This window comes from Camarhynchus parvulus, chromosome 7 (assembly GCF_901933205.1).
Source record: "Camarhynchus parvulus chromosome 7, STF_HiC, whole genome shotgun sequence".
In the NCBI taxonomy this organism is placed as follows: Eukaryota; Metazoa; Chordata; class Aves; order Passeriformes; family Thraupidae; genus Camarhynchus; species Camarhynchus parvulus.
The window spans coordinates 7,630,447-7,648,310 of NC_044577.1; the positions used below are offsets into that span (position 1 = coordinate 7,630,447).

General features: G+C 38.9%; 1 protein-coding gene across 1 annotated transcript; it reads right to left on the reverse strand.

Annotated features, from left to right (window-relative positions):
- Nucleotides 1–11,096: 11,096 nt before the first annotated feature.
- On the reverse strand, nt 11,097–17,538 carry MSTN (myostatin). Its single transcript, XM_030952139.1, has 3 exons — nt 17,098–17,538; nt 14,925–15,298; nt 11,097–12,842 (listed from the first exon to the last, which is right to left on the reverse strand). The coding sequence occupies exons 1-3, from the start codon at nt 17,468–17,470 to the stop codon at nt 12,462–12,464; spliced, it is 1,128 nt and encodes a 375-aa protein (XP_030807999.1). The 5' UTR covers nt 17,471–17,538; the 3' UTR covers nt 11,097–12,461.
- Nucleotides 17,539–17,864: the final 326 nt, after the last annotated feature.

Sequence of the window (17,864 nt, forward strand, 5' to 3'; positions counted from 1 at the left end):
GATATTCTTCCCTTTCTTCTGTGTGTTATGTTTGAAAGGAATAATTCTTCCAGAATTAATATATGCCTTTCTTAAAAACTATTTTCCATGTGCAGATGTTATTCTGGAATGGCTCTCTGATAATATTTTACACTGAAGAAGTGTTAGCAATCTGTCTTCTTGATGAGTAGCACCAATTCTCTGCCATTGGGAAGTCACGTGCCGTGGTGTTCTTGAAGCAATGAGTTGGTTTTTTATCACCTGATAGGTTTTTAGCTCTAGGGATGAAAATTGAATTTCCAGTTGAATATAGGGTGGTAATCACCTGGTGACAAAGAGCTCCAGAGAAATGGACAGATTGGAAAATGTCTGGTGCTCTGTGCTATGAGATTAGGTGTTGAAGCATTCTTGTGAGGTTATGTGAAGTCTCTGAGGAAACACTGTGGCAGCTTTTTATCCAAATCACAGAGGAGTGTTCAGAAACAGAGCAGATCCCGGGGAAACCTTTGCAGTGCTATATTCATGGTAGATGTAGCACTTGAAGGTACAGAACTGGGCTTGTCCCTGCCATGATTTATTTCAGGTTGCTTGTTTGGACCTTGGACTTGCACAGCTGGGGTCTCCACTGTGCACTGATGCATTGGCTCTACAGAATAGTTTAGCTGTGGTAAACTAAAATTATGGTGGAGGGAGGAGGAAAAAATATTTTAGGGTGTTTCAGTTTCCTACTGCTTTTGAAGTCAGTTCACCTTCTGGAATAGTACTTTCAAAAGCAAACTGTATTTCCATTACTAGTGTATCCTCACTGAAAGGCTTAAAATATTCTAAACTTCTCATTCAGTAGGAAATTTCTTTTTTTCTCAAAGGCATTTGGTGGTGTAGGATCTTTCTGCTATAGGAGTGTGCACATTCAGTAAGGACTCTAATTTAATCCAGGAGTATAAATGTAGTCAAAGCTCCCAAATCTAATATATGCTCTAAGTAGTGCATATTAGGAATTGGAGATATTAAATAATATTTATATCTCTAGAATTTTCCATAATCTGACTGTGTTGCATACCTGTGGTGGGTTTACCCTGGCTGGATGCTGGATGCCCATCAAATTCACTCTGTCCCCTCATCTGGACAGGGGAGAGAGAAAATATAATAAAAGGCTCATGGGTTGGCCATGAGGGCAGGGAGATCTCACAGCTATTAGAGTCACGGGCAAAACAGGATTTGATGAAACTAGTTGAATTTATCACCAATCAAATCACAATATGGTAATGAGAAATTAAAACAGATCCTAAAAGCACCTTTCCTCTGCCATCCCTTCTTCACAGGCTCAATCCTAAAAGCACCTTTCCTCTGCCATCCCTTCTTCACAGGCTCAACTTCCGTCCCAGTTTTCTCTGCCTTTTTCCCCCACAGTTCAGGGGGGTGAGCAATGAGGCGTGCAGTTAGTTCATCACATTACTCAGAAAAATACTGGGTGTGTTACTTGAAATTGCAGGAAGATGAGGCTGTTTGTGTCCCCCCCAGTGTCACAGTCAACCCAAGAGCAAGTCTGGAGCATGGATTAGCTTCTAACCCGCCTTTCACCATTCTATGGTCATGGTAGTTTTAAATGTTTTTATAATTTAGTCTTGAAGGTAGACTTTTGCATAGTTTTGTTTTAGGAGATAACTGGGAATTGAAGTGTGAATTAGGGTAACACAAAGGTTGGCTGCTTCAGATTGCATAACTCTACTGATGGGATTAAGAACAGCTATCATAGCCAGAAGTACATTTCCAGATCTCAGCATTTCATACTGGGTTTCTTGAAAAGAGGAATGGAAAAATCTTTCAGGGACTGTACCATTAGTGTAAGATTGTCCCAATTTCATTGTGAAGTCTTCAGCTGGATATAGAAGCTCTTTTACACTTCAATTTTTCATTAAGGTTATTTTTGTTAGTTCCATCTTCTGATTGGTGGTGTGTATTTGTATTTATAATATGCATTTAGGGAGGATGGACTTTCTGGTTAAGTAATTTAAAAATATTATATACATGAATCAAAATCTGTATATCTAATATTTTTTGTTTTCAACGGGGAATTATTAGATTAACTGCTGATAAAGGAATTAATATTGTTAAATCATCAGTGCTTTTTTTTAAAATTATGTTTCTGTTTCTTTGTATGTTATTTCATGTGGCTCTACTGCAATTACTACAAGCCATGAAGTTTGCTTTTAGCATCTGGCAACAGTGTGGGGGTTTTGAGCAGTGGCATAGGAGACAACAGGGCATCCCTTTGTGAGAGTACATGTGTATCCCAGTCTGTGGCAGTCAGAGTTCATGCTCACAATGATATGAAAAATATATTTTTGAAATACACAGCTAATGATGGTTTTGATTTAGGAGTAATCATTCTGCTATATAATAGACAGTTTTGGTGCAAATGTTAGTTGTAAGGGACAAACACATGGTAGAATTTTCTTCCAATCTTTATTTCAATTGATGTGTCTTTCTCATTTCTTCATTTGTGTAGCATTAGTTCTGGTAACAGGAACATGGGGTTGTTGTGCTGCCCTTTTTTAGAGCTAGCCTGCCCTGTCCTGCTGAGTGAGGCCATGCATTAGCTGAGAAAAATCTGCTGTACTTCCCAAGGGTGCCAGGTCAACAGCCTCATGATAGGGTCACTTTGTGCATTGAACAACACAGGAGTAAAACTGTCAGAATTTTGTAGTCTTAAGTGTAATTTACTATAAATTATAGCCTGCTCTGTTGAACTCTCAAGTAGTAATGAAACTATGGAATAATGCTGAAGTCAAAGCTGTGTGTTAAAGGCACTTTCTCACCTAAAGGTTTATTCACGGTCAGATTGTCCTTTAAACACAAGTATGTGAGATATAAAAAAGCATTCCAAATGTCCAACTAAAAATTTTCCTCTGAGCAGCCAAATTCCACTGTCTTCCCAACACTGAGAGTGGAACTTCTTTGTTGTTAACAGGTATAGCCAAAGGAAAAGGGGCTAAGACATACACAAAAAATCCGACCAGAAATCTAGGCTCCTGGTTTCTGAATAGCAGTCCAAATCAATGTTTGTGTGTTTCTATCTGTTTGCTCATGTGGGTTTCCTGGTATTCCCAAAAAATTCCTGGGATAAAATACATCTATTTTAATAATATCTGAAGTTAAAGCAAACCATCACAATGGCAATATTCTCTTACATTCTTTCCACATATATAAAGATTGCTTGAGTATTTTAGCACAACTGAAACCTGGTATTTAAGACTTTTGTCTCACTTGTAAAATAATGGTCATGAAATTCAGATTCCAGTCCAGGATTTTCTTATTGAGTCCAAGGGTTTTTATTCATTATTTCCCTGTTTGGTTAAATATGACCATCTGGGCAGAGGGGAAAAAAAAGAATTTTTCTGTGACTTGTTTTAGTAATAATGCCAATAATTCTTCCAAATATGCTGGTCAAGTATTATTGGAAAATGTTCAATATGTTTTAAAAATCATTAAAGAATGTAATTATTTTTACCAAAAAAATTACATCACCTTCTTTATTGTCTGAAGTCCACACAGCTCACAGAGTTGGGGTGCATGTTGGGAGTCTCATGATCTCCACCACTGAAGAATGATGAGAGAAGATTTCAAAATTAATTGCAAAGCATGAAAATAATATTCCTCCTCCGCCCTGGTGAATGAGGCTATGCCATTCTCCCATCACTCCAAGAACTATCTAATTATTTATCCATGTTAGGTGGTAGTACTTTATCAGGAGAGTTCTCCCATAGCTTGAGAGTGCATTCATCCAGAAGAAAAGAAATACAGAATTTAGAAGGCTTCCCCATACTTAAAAAACCCTAAACAAAGAGAAAAGCAAACAGAAACGTATTTCTCTATGGAATACAAGTTTAAAGTGAGATGCTTCAGTGTAGTAGGAGAACCAGTGGAACAGGAGCTTTTCAGATTCAGTAAACATTGACTTTCCTGTCATCATGGTGGCAATAATCAAAAATATTGGCAATTCAAGGTGCCCGATTCGAATGTCCATGTTGATGCCACAGAACCTTATTTTTGCCAAAACTTTCCCTGTTATTCTGCCTCCCTCATTTCCTTTGCCCCTGCTGTGTCAGTCACAGAATCACAGAATGGCTTGGGTTGGGACAGAACAGTTACCCTGAGTCATCACGTTCTTACTGAGGCATGAGTAGCAGTGCCAATGAAAAGTCTCTTGTCCCAACCATCTTCCAGAAATCTCTAGGGTTGCTGGTGCCCTGCTGCATTGCCTTTCCTGCAGGTGCTGAGGGGTGGTTAAAGTTCCCATGTTAACCTGGAATTGTGAAGTTTCATCTCATTCTTTAAAGGAGGCTTACTGATTTCCTGGTTAGATGTTCCATGACAGATACCCATGATGTCTCCCTTGATGGGGACATCAGTTTGATCCAGTGGCTCTGCAAATGCCTGGAAAATCCCAATTCCTCCTGCCTGTTTATTTCTGTGTATGACTTTGTGTTTTGGCACTTCTTCTTGTGAAAATGCAGTGCCAGGTATAGCTACAAGAACTCAGTCTCATGTGGCACAGCATTTCACCCTCCCTGTGGAAGGGAATCATGGGCAGGATCTAATATGGATAGCTTCCAAATTGTGGTATAAGCAAGCTGTGGGTGAGCTGCAGACGTTGGTGTTTGCTGTAAGCTGGTGGAGAATGTGTTGCTAAATCTCTGAGTGAGATCCATGGCAACGCTGCCAAGGAACAATTGGCTTCCAAACCAGAATTAGGGTCCGTGGGAGCGGATCTGGAAAAGCCTCATGAAGGCTGCGTGGCCAAAACTGAGTAATTGCATTTTGTTGTAACTAAGCTCCTTCTTAATCACAGTCAAGAGAAATTTGTGGAACCAATTTTCAGTTGTTTTTCAGCTGAAGACCTGAAGCTCAGCCATGTCCAACCCAAACAGTGGGTGCTGAGGGTTGCACTGTGCCTTCTATAGACACAATTTTTATTTTATCCATGAGGATTGTCATTCATGTTCACATGGTAGTAGCAATTACTACAGCTCTGTTCAGATGAGGTCTTGTACAAGTGCAGTGGGTGTAAAGAAGTGAGCAGTCAAGGACAGCTACAGGTTTCTGAAGCATTTTATTAAGGCCAGTAGTCTTCACATGAGTACATTGATAAAAGCAAGGCATTAGGGGTATCACTGTGATGAAAAGAAAGTTGTGGTAAAAGGCCCCACTTGGTGTAGGATCCATTTCCAGAGCAATACCCTGCTAAAATAATGATTAAGATGGAAAAACGCTTATTTGATAAAATACCTTTTCTAGTTTTTTAAAATGTTCCTAAGACTGTAATTTTAAAATATAAATCACTAAATTAATCCCTAAGGGGATAGTGAGCTTTGGGCTTATAATTTTGTGATAACTAGAGCTTGTGTTTAGGTCTGTGTTACTTGATAAGAAAAGTTGGGACAGTTGTTTGGGAACAAGAAGAGTAAGATGCTCTTAGAAAGCAGAGGAGAGTTCTGTGCTTTAGTAGTATTCCCAGGTTTGGTAAGGTATTGGAGAACTGAAAATACAGCAGTACAAGAAATTGTACAGCAATACAAAATAATAAATAAGTTACAAGCTATTAAAAAAAAACAAGACAAGTATGCTAAGACTATTTCAGAGATAACACAGTGGCCTCAAAAGAGAATATTTTGAGTAGCTACCTTTTCTATCTCCTTAGGCAAATGGTGTAACTGTAAATGGGATGGTAGAAAAACCCAGGTTAAATAAATATTATTAGTTTGAGTTATCAAGTGTGTTAGTGACTGTTGATACATGGTGTTGTGAGGACTCAGGTCTGTGCGATCTCACTGCAGGTCAGAGTATAAAAGTCTGATGCTGCAACTGCATGCCATGATACGATGAGAGGAACACTTCTGCCTTGGGGAAAAGCCCAGTTTTAGGATGCTCTTAGAATAAGTCCTTTCTAGAAGGAAAAGACTCAATTATGATAAAGTTATGCTGCTGTTTGTCAGAATAACCCATGTTCTTTGGCACCTCTGGGCACACAGTGATCATGAGTGGAATCCTGTGAGATTTGTTGTCCCACCCCACGGCTGGTGAGCAGCACAAGCAAGTGGAGAGCTCTGGCCAGTCAGCAGCACGTGGAGGTAGGTGTCACCTACAGCAGAGAAGCCATGGGCATTTTGCCCTGGACCAGCACCTAGGCTGAGCTTTCCCACATGACAGCAGCATACAGTAGGCAGCTGAGCTCAGCCTGAAGGCATGTGTTTGACGTGCCTCCCGCTCCTCCGACCACCTGGCGCTGCAACCTGATGCCATAATGCGTGACAGCCAGGTGTTTGCTCTGCTGCTTCGGGGATGGCAGCGTTGCCGGGTTTGAGGGATAACAACGGGGGAAATGATGGGGAAAATGTTAGTAGGAGAGATGATTGCTGTTTGGAATCAGAATAAACCTCCTCTTCAAATGCACAGATGCTAAAGAGGAAAGAAAATCTTTGCTCTTCATGCTGTTGTGTAGGGTGCTTAAGAATGCTTAATTGGATACCACAAAGTGCCCTGAAATAATGCTCAAACTCCCTGATAGTATGGCTTGGTTGGAAGGTAATTGCTCCTCTCCTAGGTGAAAAACTAATAAGGATTTCTGCAGAAAGAGTGCATGAATCATGAACCTTAACTGCAAGCTATTAGCCAAGCTATGAGTAACTATATTTTGGATAGCTGCATATTCAAATTATGATGCAACAGATTATACTTAAGTTAGATTTGCTGTGAAATATCTTTTAATTTTGGCAAAGAGCAGACCTTTTCATATTAAGCATTCTTAAGATAGAGGAAGTAAAAGTTTAGCAAATGCCTTCAGTATCATCCTGGATTTGGGAAGATAAAATCTTTCTTGCTGCCTTGGTTACATCCCTTAAATTATTTAACTGCTTTAAATTTCACTTTTTATATTGTACTCAGTTCCTTGAAGTGCATAGAAGCAGACCACTGTTAGCACATGTCTGCTTTACAATGACTATTACACCTTACATGGTTTCAGTATATTGTCCTGTTTGTGTTGCAGCTGTCTCCCAAACTGCTTTTTTTTTAGTTTAATGGAAGCTGTCTACCGAGTAATGCTTCCATAATGCTTTCCCAGGTATTTCTCCATTACCATCATAACCTTTAAGTGCTTCTGGTAATTTTAAAGGTGAAACATGGAACATAATGCCCAAACCAAGCATTTTTATTCTTTCCTAACCAGAGTTGCTAACAAGATCTCACCCAAGGCCATACAGGAGTAACACCCATACTCACCCATACTCCATCAAGGAGTAACAGGAAAGGCACTGCTGAACCAGGGCTTGTTCCTCTGCCTTTCCACAGGTGGGATTCATTCAAGGTGAATGCTTTCAGCTCTTGAGGGATTTCTTGTACAGAGGTAGTATGATAAATATAATGGAAAAGCTACAGGTTTGAAATCTAACTTGGTTATTGACTTGTAGGTCAAAGGCATTTCTATGGGGAGAAATTGCAGCAGCTTTTAGGACCACTGACTACTTTTGATTCATGATTAGATTTAGAGCACAGAGTCTCTAAGAGCACAAGTTCAAGATCACAAGCTGACTCATGCACACTAAGCTATTTTGTATTTTCTGAAAGCGCTGTTTTGAAAGCATGTACAATGTGAGAGTTATGTCCACTTGTAAAGAAGGGAACAGTTTTTCCTGTAGCCTCAGAGAGCCTTAGTGCCTAAGGCTGGTGAGAATTAGCCAGACTTACTTACACTCAAAATGCTGCAAGGCTTGTTGCTGATCTTGACGCCTCATCTACACAGGGCTTCAATACTTGTTCTCATCTATATTCTGAAGCAATAAAAACAGGCAGTTTTTTTGTTTTACAGTCACTGTAGTAGTTCTTCATCCCTCAAATTCACTGTCTAGCCACCAAAGAGAATAATTCTGTTTAATTTATCAATGCACCTAGTAATTAATTGGAGTAATTCCTTGTTAAATGAGCAGTACATTTGCACTTCTCCATTTCCTTTTTTGTTTTGCAAGATTGCTACAACAGATGTTAGCATTATCACTTTTTTTTTTTTTTTTGAGATTATTTAGAAGTGGCCTGGCCAAGAGTGAACAGAACTGTACTTCTTGCCTATTCAAATTCAGAAATTGGCCTGCAGCCCTAACTTTTTCCTTTGGATTTTGTCAGCGCTTTTATAAACTGAATGGGAGAATTGGAGCTTTAGTGTTTCCAGAGTTTGTTAACATTTAATTTTTATGGATTCAAACATGTTACACTTGCATTTTGAGCCAGAGTTGTAGTCTTACTTCTTGCAGGGGAAGACTTGACAGAAAAGCAGAAGCAGCTGCATTACTGGTTTCATTGCTGGTATTAAATCAATGTATAGATACCTGCTTGCTGCAGTTAACATTGTTGGGAGGAGGCTCAAGTGGAAGCACAGGGCTAACTTGAGTCAGTTAAAACACATCCCTAAGGTTCTTCCTGACAATTTTGCTGAGTTACATAGGTACAGCATTGTTTGTAAAGCTTCTAGCTTGTGCCTCCCATAATGTACTGTTTCCTAAGTTAATTTTTTTTATTGAAAGCTATTAACTTTATAAGTTGAGGTGGGATATTTTGGTTTTTAAGTTTGTCCGTCCAGTGCTTCAGATTATAATAACCTGCTTTGTTATACTGCAGCTTTAACAAAATCTATCTGCCTGGATTGAGCTGTCCAAACCTAATCTCAAGCAGATTTATTTTTTGAGACGTTTAGCCAAAATAGGTCATTCACATCCAAGGTCTGATTACATAAGAAACTACACAAAAAAGCCCTCAAAAACCCCCAATTGCCCAATGAACAACCACAAACCCCAAACCTAGACTCCACAGAATTGAGGAAAAGCTACCTAAAGCTATGAATGGATTTGGGCTTTAGTTCTTCCTTTGAAATCTCCTCATATTTAGCAAAACAGTCCATCTGTGAAAAATTGCAGTGCATTTATGCTTAGTGGTGATGACTTCTGTGTTCAGCTGTTCAATTCCCCACAGGCTCTGTTGAGCGCATTGGAAGGTTTCTCCTCTAACCACAGCTTCCAGCAGGAGCAGGATGCACTGGATCTGCTTAAGGGACAGGAGGGCAGTACTGCAGGGGGCTGTTCCCCCTCCAAAAGGGGCTGTAGGGCAAAAGTCTGGGGTGGGATGGGATGGGATGGGAGATGCTGTGTGAAATGGGAGGGGAATTGCTACTCGAGTTGCAGTGTAACTGAAGCTGGGTAGGAGGTAGGGGTCAAACAGCCCTGGAAAAGGACTGGCTCATGTTAGGAGGGAAAGGGCTGGGAGTAGAGCCAAGAGGAAGAACTGGAGCAGTATAGAGATGAGGAACTGCCCTGTTGCAGGTGTGCACGTGCATCTTGGGGCACTTGGACACTGCCTTGAAAAGCTGGACTCTACCTGGTTCATTCTCGTTGGGATTCTTAGGATGCCGGGTAAGGAAATGATGCTGTTCCTCACACATCATCCCTCACTGGATATTTTCATTATTCTGAATACACAGCTTAACAGTGAGTTTTGAGAGCTGTACAAAGTATTCGCAAATGCTGCTGAAGTCTCTCAGACCTGAGCCTTGCAAATAAAAGGATGTAACAATAAGAACAGAAGTAATCATTGACATCTTAAATTGATTGCCAATAAACACATTGATAATGAACTATTCAGCAGCTAAAATCAAGATCAAAGCCCACAGCATGTTCCATGAGTAGCCAGTTATCTGTAAGGTCAATATTAAATCACAGGAGCCATAATTGCTCTATGATCATTTCAAGTTTGGCAAAATATAAAAGATGCATACTGCATAAAATTTACATGGAATAAAATTTGTCTGAGTGTCAAGATGGGGTGCTGGTTGGAATAGATGCTTCTTGGAATTCATACTGCTTATTTTCTGGCTTTAATTTTGCTTTCATTGATTGCAGGGATAAAAATTCCATCACTTTTGTACTGCCTTTGTGCAGGGTACAGTTATTACCAGGCAACCAATGATGTCGCTTGTGTGGAGGTACATGAATTTGCATTAGCTTTACCTATCATGAGTAAAAACAATCCTGCAGGTGTTGTAACTGGACTTTGGTGCAGACTGGGAATATGTTTTGTTCCCTATCTGCAAAATCCATGCTGATGTATCACTGCAGCTGTTGCTATATGAACTGGCCCAATTAAAGCAGTGAATGTTTAGCTACAGGGTATATGGAAGTTAATTGGAAGTCTCTGAATGGTTTAAGAGCCTCATGCAAGGAGATGCTATTGATAGTTCACATGAGCAGGATGGCACTGCTTGGTGCCTGAATGTCACGAGTTAAAAGTCAGAGGGCAAAAGGTTGGTCTCCATTAAAGCCAGTGGAAGTTTTGCCATTGACTTCAACATACAAAGGATTTCTCCCTTAATTCTGTAACTTTGTTTAGGAGAGGAATTGTGTTGTACTTCTAATTCTTGTGGCTTCACTGAGAGTCTGTATTCCAAAAGCTTTCAGATTTTTTATTTAGTCTGATGGTGTTTTGTGGGAAACTAAATTGAAAGTGTATTTAAGGGCCCCAGGGACCTGCTCTGGTGAACTGTATCGGGAGAAGCTGAACATCTGCTTGATGCCTGGACACAGCTTTAGCAGAACTCCTAATCATTCAAAAAAAAATTGCAGAAAATCTGTTTGCTTTTAACTTTCAAACCTCATCACTCAAACTTTAAGTTTTAATGTCCTTACATACAAATTTTTTAAAAAAGTAAAAAAGAAAGAAATCAATACAAAATATTTACCACCGAGGCAGAAAATATATAAAAGAGGAAGGGAAGAAAATCAAGCACTTTTGCAATTTTAGGGTGGTTTTACACAAAGGAAAATTCAAAACTGATTTCTGAAATATAACAAAAACGTGCATCATACTAACATGAAGATGTTTTAACAGTGATTGTGTTGTCTCAACAAACACCTGGTTTATCAGTTCTATTTCACATGTGAAATAAAATGGACTTTATAGTAAATAGATATTTTTAATTTCAATTAACAATTTTTTACTATAAGGAAAATGTACAGAATTTGTGTGGAAATCCATGTACTATGTTTACTCAAATACAGAAAATACTTTGCTGCAAACTTTTAAATATAATAAAATGCATTTAATAGCAATCTTTTGTGATATCATTATTATTTATGAACATAACATTCAAAATATGGAAATTCAGTTGTGGATCAAAATGACCATAAAAACAGTAACCCAAAGAACCTTATAAACATGTCAACAGCCATCATTTATTCTAGATGGCTCATACCAATGTAAAAAACATATAAAATGTAGAATAATTCTCAACATATGGTTTACTTTGTTGCATTGTTCCTACATATTGTGTTAAAATCCAGAAAATTTATTATGAAGAGAATATTGGGGTTTGTTTATTAAACTAAAGTACAGGTTAAAGCCATTTTTTCTTTGTGATGAACATATACCAACAGTGATTAAAAAATAAACATTTATTTACAAAATATTGATGCATACATATTACACAAGTCAGTTATACCAAAGTGGTTTTTAAACAATATCTGTAGCAACCAACTATTTGCATTGGTTTACCATAGTGCAAATGGTAATGTTGCAAAGGCAGGTTAAAATGTGGGATTGCAATTTGAATCTTGATTTCTCTGCTGCCTTCTGTTTTTCTATGTCTAGAAAACTATTCCTTTTCATTTAAAAAATATCTATTTCTTGAGAATGTTGAATAGTGTACCTGAGGATAGGGCAAATTCATTATTAAGCCTAAATTCCTTCACTTATATAACTATCTTTCTATTTACTCAGCCTGCTTACGTAGCACCATTGCCATTGATTACTAACATACTAATGAGAAAAAGGAATGGAAACATGCTAAATACACTATGCCATCCCTAATTTCAGGGTTTGTCCATTTATGTGGAATTTCATCTGATACATTTCACAAGTCTGCACTATATATTCAAGTGTTTAAGGATGATTCTGGTGGTATTGTGTAGTGGTGTATATGTTACCAGTATATATGTTCCTGTAAATATGATATTAAGTGAAGCTGCGAAGAAAGGAACCTAAAAGCCTGCTCCTTCTGTCCTCAGGTGAGAAGGAGCTTGCTTTTATTACCAATGTGTACTGAAACCTGCGTATAAATTTGCATCCAAATGACTGAATATTGATTCCCTCATAATGCAAGAACTTTGTGGATTAAATCCGGTGATTTTGCTTGTAGCTTTTCTCTTTTACTGGCTCACAAGCAGTCATCAGGTAATTACATTGTCCTTTAGTTCATGTTCTGTAACTGCTGCTGGTAGCACGCAGGAGGTCAGCAATGCCTCGTGTACGTAACTTCACAGTTTGAGAGACTGGTGAGGGGGTATAACTTTTTCTATTTTTTCTTTTTTTCCTTTTTTTTTTTTTTTTAATTTTTTCTTTTGGTAGCTTCCACGACGTGTGAAACGGTGGATCCAGCGAGGATCTCATGAGCACCCGCAGCGATCTACAACCATGGCTGGTATCTTGCCGTAGATGATTTGTTCTTTGCCGTTGAAGTACAGCATGTTGATGGGGGACATCTTGGTGGGCGTGCAGCAAGGGCCTGCTGAGCCCCTGGGGTTGGCTTGGTGCACCAGGTGGGTGTGCGGGTACTTTTGTAAAAACACAAATTCACATTCTCCGGAGCAGTAGTTGGCTTTGTATCGTTTAGGAGCGATAATCCAATCCCAGCCGAAAGCTTCAAAATCCACCGTCAGCGGGTAGCGGCAACACCGGGATTCTGTCGAGTGCTCATCACAGTCGAGACCAAAATCTCTGCGGGACCGTTTTGGTGTGTCTGTAACTCTGACCTCTAAAAATGGGTTCTGTGAGAAGAGGAGAAGCAATTGGAATAATTTCTGAGGTAAGCCCAAGTTCACTAAAAACACGCAAATATTTCGGATGTATATGTTTCAGATTAATATTCTGAAATTATGTTTGCAAACAAAACTTGACCTGCAATTCTGTTATAGTTCTCTCTGCATTTCCCTGCCATTTCTCTACAAAGAGCTTTAATACCTATTTGTCCCTGAAATCACCACTGCCTCAGTGCTAACATTCTTTAACTGCTATGAGAACATTTCAGAAATTTGGAGAAATCTGGATTTTTACTTTTGAAATGGATTTTTTTTAGTTTGTTTTAAAGTCCATAATAAGAGCTTTTGTGAGTCCTTCTGAAATTCCCTTCATTAAAATAATTTTGAATTCAGGCTTTCTGGATATTGAGCAAAGTTTTTTGTCCAGACCAAGGAGGACAAAAGTTCCTCCTCTATTGCTGCCATGCTTGAATGACTCTATGACTGAATGAATTTGAAGGGGCAGCTAAATATTTTGACTCCTGGAAGAGTCCTGTGGCCAGGAATGTACTTTTGGCAAATCCCTGAGCCACATGCCTCCTATGGAAGGTGTGTTTCCACAGTCACCAACTGGAACTAGAAGGAAATTGCAACCTCCACAATTGCGACTTTGAAAAAGTTCCCAAAGTTGCTGCCTTCCACACACTGATTTCTGCCCTGTGTGTTGGTTTGGCACTGATGGGGCCATCCCATGGAGACCATTCCTCAGGAATGACAGCCCAGTTAACTTTATTACACAGGTTTCCCTCTCGAGCTGTTTCCCTGCAAGCTGTGGAGCTGCTGGAAGTGCCCTTTCCAAAGCTAAATTATATGGGGAGGTGTTTGGTGAGAGGAGCACCCCTGTATTGGGAGCTGCTGGAGAGGAGCTGGGGGGAAGAAAGATTTCCTCTCCCATTATCAGCTGTGCCTCTAACCCTGCTCTGCCACTGAAATGTTTATTTTTAGATTATGATAGCCATGGGTTATCTGTATGTATCATCATTTGAATGGATGGAGGTGGTGAGGACATTCCTGATCATGATATCCAGCTGGCCTGTTTCAAATACAGATCCACATTTATATTGGATGTATAATTAAGATATCTCAGAGTTTTTCTTTTAAACACTTTTAAATTATATTACACTGCTGTGAAGTTAAATGTTGCATAAATATGGTTGGACACCATGGTCTTCTCCAACCTAAATATTTCTATGTTTCTGTGATCAACAGATTCATCTACTACATAGAAGTAAAAGAAGAATAATATTCTTCATACCTTATGCAAAAGTTGGTTGTGATAAGTATAGAAATTTGTACAGGTTGTAGATGATTAGTGATTTACAGAAACAAATAGCTGGGGAAATTCTGTAGTTTCACTTCAGGTTTATTTCAGGTCTACTTGTATGTGCATTTCAGATTTAATTTGTTCATCTGTTCTTATAAAAACAAACCAGTTACTTTGTGCACTTTCTTATCATCATGACTCGATTATTTTGTATCAAGCAGAATTTCTCTATTCAGAGACTTCTGATAGGTAGAATGATGCACTCTACCAAATACTGAAAGGTAAATTATTTAACATTATGAAGATGATCTGTTCTCATCTTCATAAAGAGGCAATTTTTGTTGTTGCTAATAGAAAATATATGCATAGAGAGTATGTAGGAACTCCCTTGCCTCTCAGCAATATTGGAGGCATCTTTCCTAACCAGTGAAAGACTCTGAAGACTTTTCTTTAACTTTATGTGAAATAGCTGCTTATCAAGCAGTATTTGCTTCAAAATTGAAAACAATGTTACTTTGATAGCATCATCTATCAGTAATTGCCAAAACCTTTTCTAGTTAATGCCTTGCAATGTCTCTCTGAAATACTGCAATTTCTCTCCATTTTTTAGATAGGGAAACAGAGGCAGAGGAAAGCTATTGATTTTTGGCATGATCAGAGAGCAAAGAATGAAAGAATTGGATACACAGAACTTTTATCTTCCATTCCCTAAACAATGCATCCATTTTAACCTTAAACCAGAGCTTAAATGCTTTTCAATGTAATGGGATTTTTCTAAATAGACTTACCAATCCATCTTCCCCCGGTCCTGGGAAAGTTACAGCGAGATTCCGTCCGTTCTCATCAAAAGCTTTTATTTCGATGCCTAAATTGGATTCAGGCTGTTTGAGCCAATTTTGCAAGACTGTCTTCACATCGATACTCTGCCAAATACCGGTGCCTGGGTTCATGTCAAGTTTCAAAGATCGAATTCCAGTATATCTTGTGCCATCTTTCATGGGCTTAATAAGTCTCAGGATCTGCACAAACACCGTTGTAGGTTTTTGGACTTGCCTCAAGTATATCCACAATTGTGCCTTTACTACTTTGTTATATTGTATTTTAGAGCTAAACTTAAAGAAGCAACATTTTGGTTTTCCCTCCATTTGTACAAGAAAATCAGCTATAAATGAATGGAAAGAACAGATTACTGAACAGGGAACAAGAGAAAATGCATATATAAACCTGACTTTTTTTCAGACTGTATAGAAAATGTTACAATATGTTATAAAGATTTAACTTAATTCATTTTCTATGGTTTACACTCTACAGCAACTTTAGTGGATGTCAACAAAATTACTCTATTACCTACTACCAGTTCACTTCTGCTGGTCACCTCCTGAGGACCTTCATAAAGCATGCAGAATAGCAACTTTGCATAAGCTGACTCAACATGTGTGTGGTGATCCAGCTATTTCTAATTTACTCCAAAGCCTCAGCCTGCTGCAACTTATACAGCCCTGGGCAAACTGCACAAACATATTTCTTTTCTCAGTGGGAAGAAAATAATTGAGGGGATTAATATAAGGATCATTTTGTTTTCATTTGAATAATATTAGAGGAAAGTCACGTGCAGTGCTGCGTTCCTCCTTCCTGTAGCCTACGATGCAGCTGTCATACCTAGTCATGGCAAGATCTTTCCATGCCAGGATAAAATGGGTAGTACTAATCCTAAATGGTGCAGGACTTTAACATTCATAAATCTCATCACTTAAGATACCTGTCTCTTTAGTGCATTTAAAATAGTTCAAGGGCTTTATATAAGTAGGAAATGAACTCAGAGCAGTGAAATACGATGACTTTTCTTCAGTCACAGTTTTAATCAAACTGCTACGCAGTTTGATTAAAAATACTTATAAACCTTTGAACATAAAATTCTGGAATAAAAATGCAGGCAGACCTCAGCTTTGTTATAAGGCTGCAGTAAAATAATGCTATTAAGTGCTTATCTTAATAATTATTAAGTTGAAAAATTTCACTGAGAAATTTATTTTTTCATCTGTGAGTTCATTTTTAGCTGGTGAGAGCAGCAGATATTATTCTAGTCTGCATATCATAATGATATCCGTAACTGCTAACATGCCTTATATGTCCTGTCATATTTTTCCTTTTTGACATCATATTCATGTGTTATTTAAAAAAACAGCTGCTATAGTCGAATACTTTAGCTGATGAAGAACACAAGATACTACAGTATTAGCTGTGCAAAAGATACTTGATAGGAGGCATAGCAGATGTTTAGCACTCAGAAGATAACTCAGAATCTGCTCATTCAGTAAATGCCTTCATTCTTCCTTGGCACGATTACATGAGCTGATTGCTATAGCACGGACATTTTTACATTTAATCTGTTACACACATATTTGCTTTAAATATATAGTTTTAACTCTGAGGGTGGGTGGTGCTAGTTTATGGGATCAGCAGAGGCAAGAATTTAACTCTCTGCTTGCACTTGCTGTAGCATGTTGCAGTTAGATAGGTATAATGCTCTAAGCTGCATTTCTTTGATTTCTATTCCTTCTAAAAATATTGGCCAGCGAAACCTCCCTCACAAAAATTTAGTTTTCTTGTTATCTGCACTTGTACTTTATATTTGCGAGAGGAAATGCCCCGAGTGCTGCAGATAACGAAGTTGACTGAACTGCAGATCTCCCTTTGCTTTCTAAAGCAATGGGCAAATCCTAAGTGCTACAGGGCACACACATTATAAGGAGCTGAAAACCGAACAGTAAAACAAAGGATCGCCACACAGTCATCTGAACCTGGCTCAAATTCTTTAGAAATAATGCTCTCCTCCCTCCCTCCAGCAGACTTTAGCCAGCAGCCTGTTGGGAGAGCCTGAGGAGGAGTTGCGTGGCTCTACAGCAGGGAGACAACTCTCTCGGAGGGGCAGTGGGAGGCGAAAGAAGCGGGGTTACTTACACTCTGTAGGCATTGTGATAATCGTTTCGGTGGTGGCATGATAGTCATCATCTTCCAAAGAGCCATCGCTACTGTCATCTCTCTGCACATCATACTGATCAATCAGTTCCTGCAGTGGAGGAGCCTTGGGTAAAAGTTGTTTAATAACATCCCTGCTAATGTTAGGAGCTTGTTCCAGACGCAGTTTGCTGAGGATTTGAATTTTTATGGCTTCTATTCTGGAAGATTTTGTATTCTGTCTCCACGTACAAGCATTGCACAGTCCGTCCTTTTCAGCGTTCTCTGTGGGCTGACTACTGTCATCAAGAGCCACCGGATCAACTGCAATCAGCATGAACAGGTAAATAGAAGTATAGAGCACTAGCTTTTGCATGATCTCACATTCAGTGCAGCACTTTTGCCTTCTTTTTTTTTCCCCCTCCCCCTTTCCCTTTCAGTACTAAACAGATCCGTGAAAGCAAATGCAATCTGAGAGACAGCTTGCCACACTGGTGTACCTTATATATTCCAAGGGGGCTTTTTATACTCCAACTTTGATTAGGCTCATGTCGTCAAACCCGACGATTGGTTGCTGTCCCAACAATGAATCTGGCTGTCAGAGGGTAAAGCCCTGTCGATCACAAGTCACTAGACAGCGTTTAGTTACAGTCAAGGGTGAACTGATTTATCTGGGTACTTCGCAGAGGATATGCCTTCACATTCTGAAAGGATATATTTCCAAGTATTGTGGGCAGCAGTACTGAAAGACAGCACTGTCATTCTTAAAT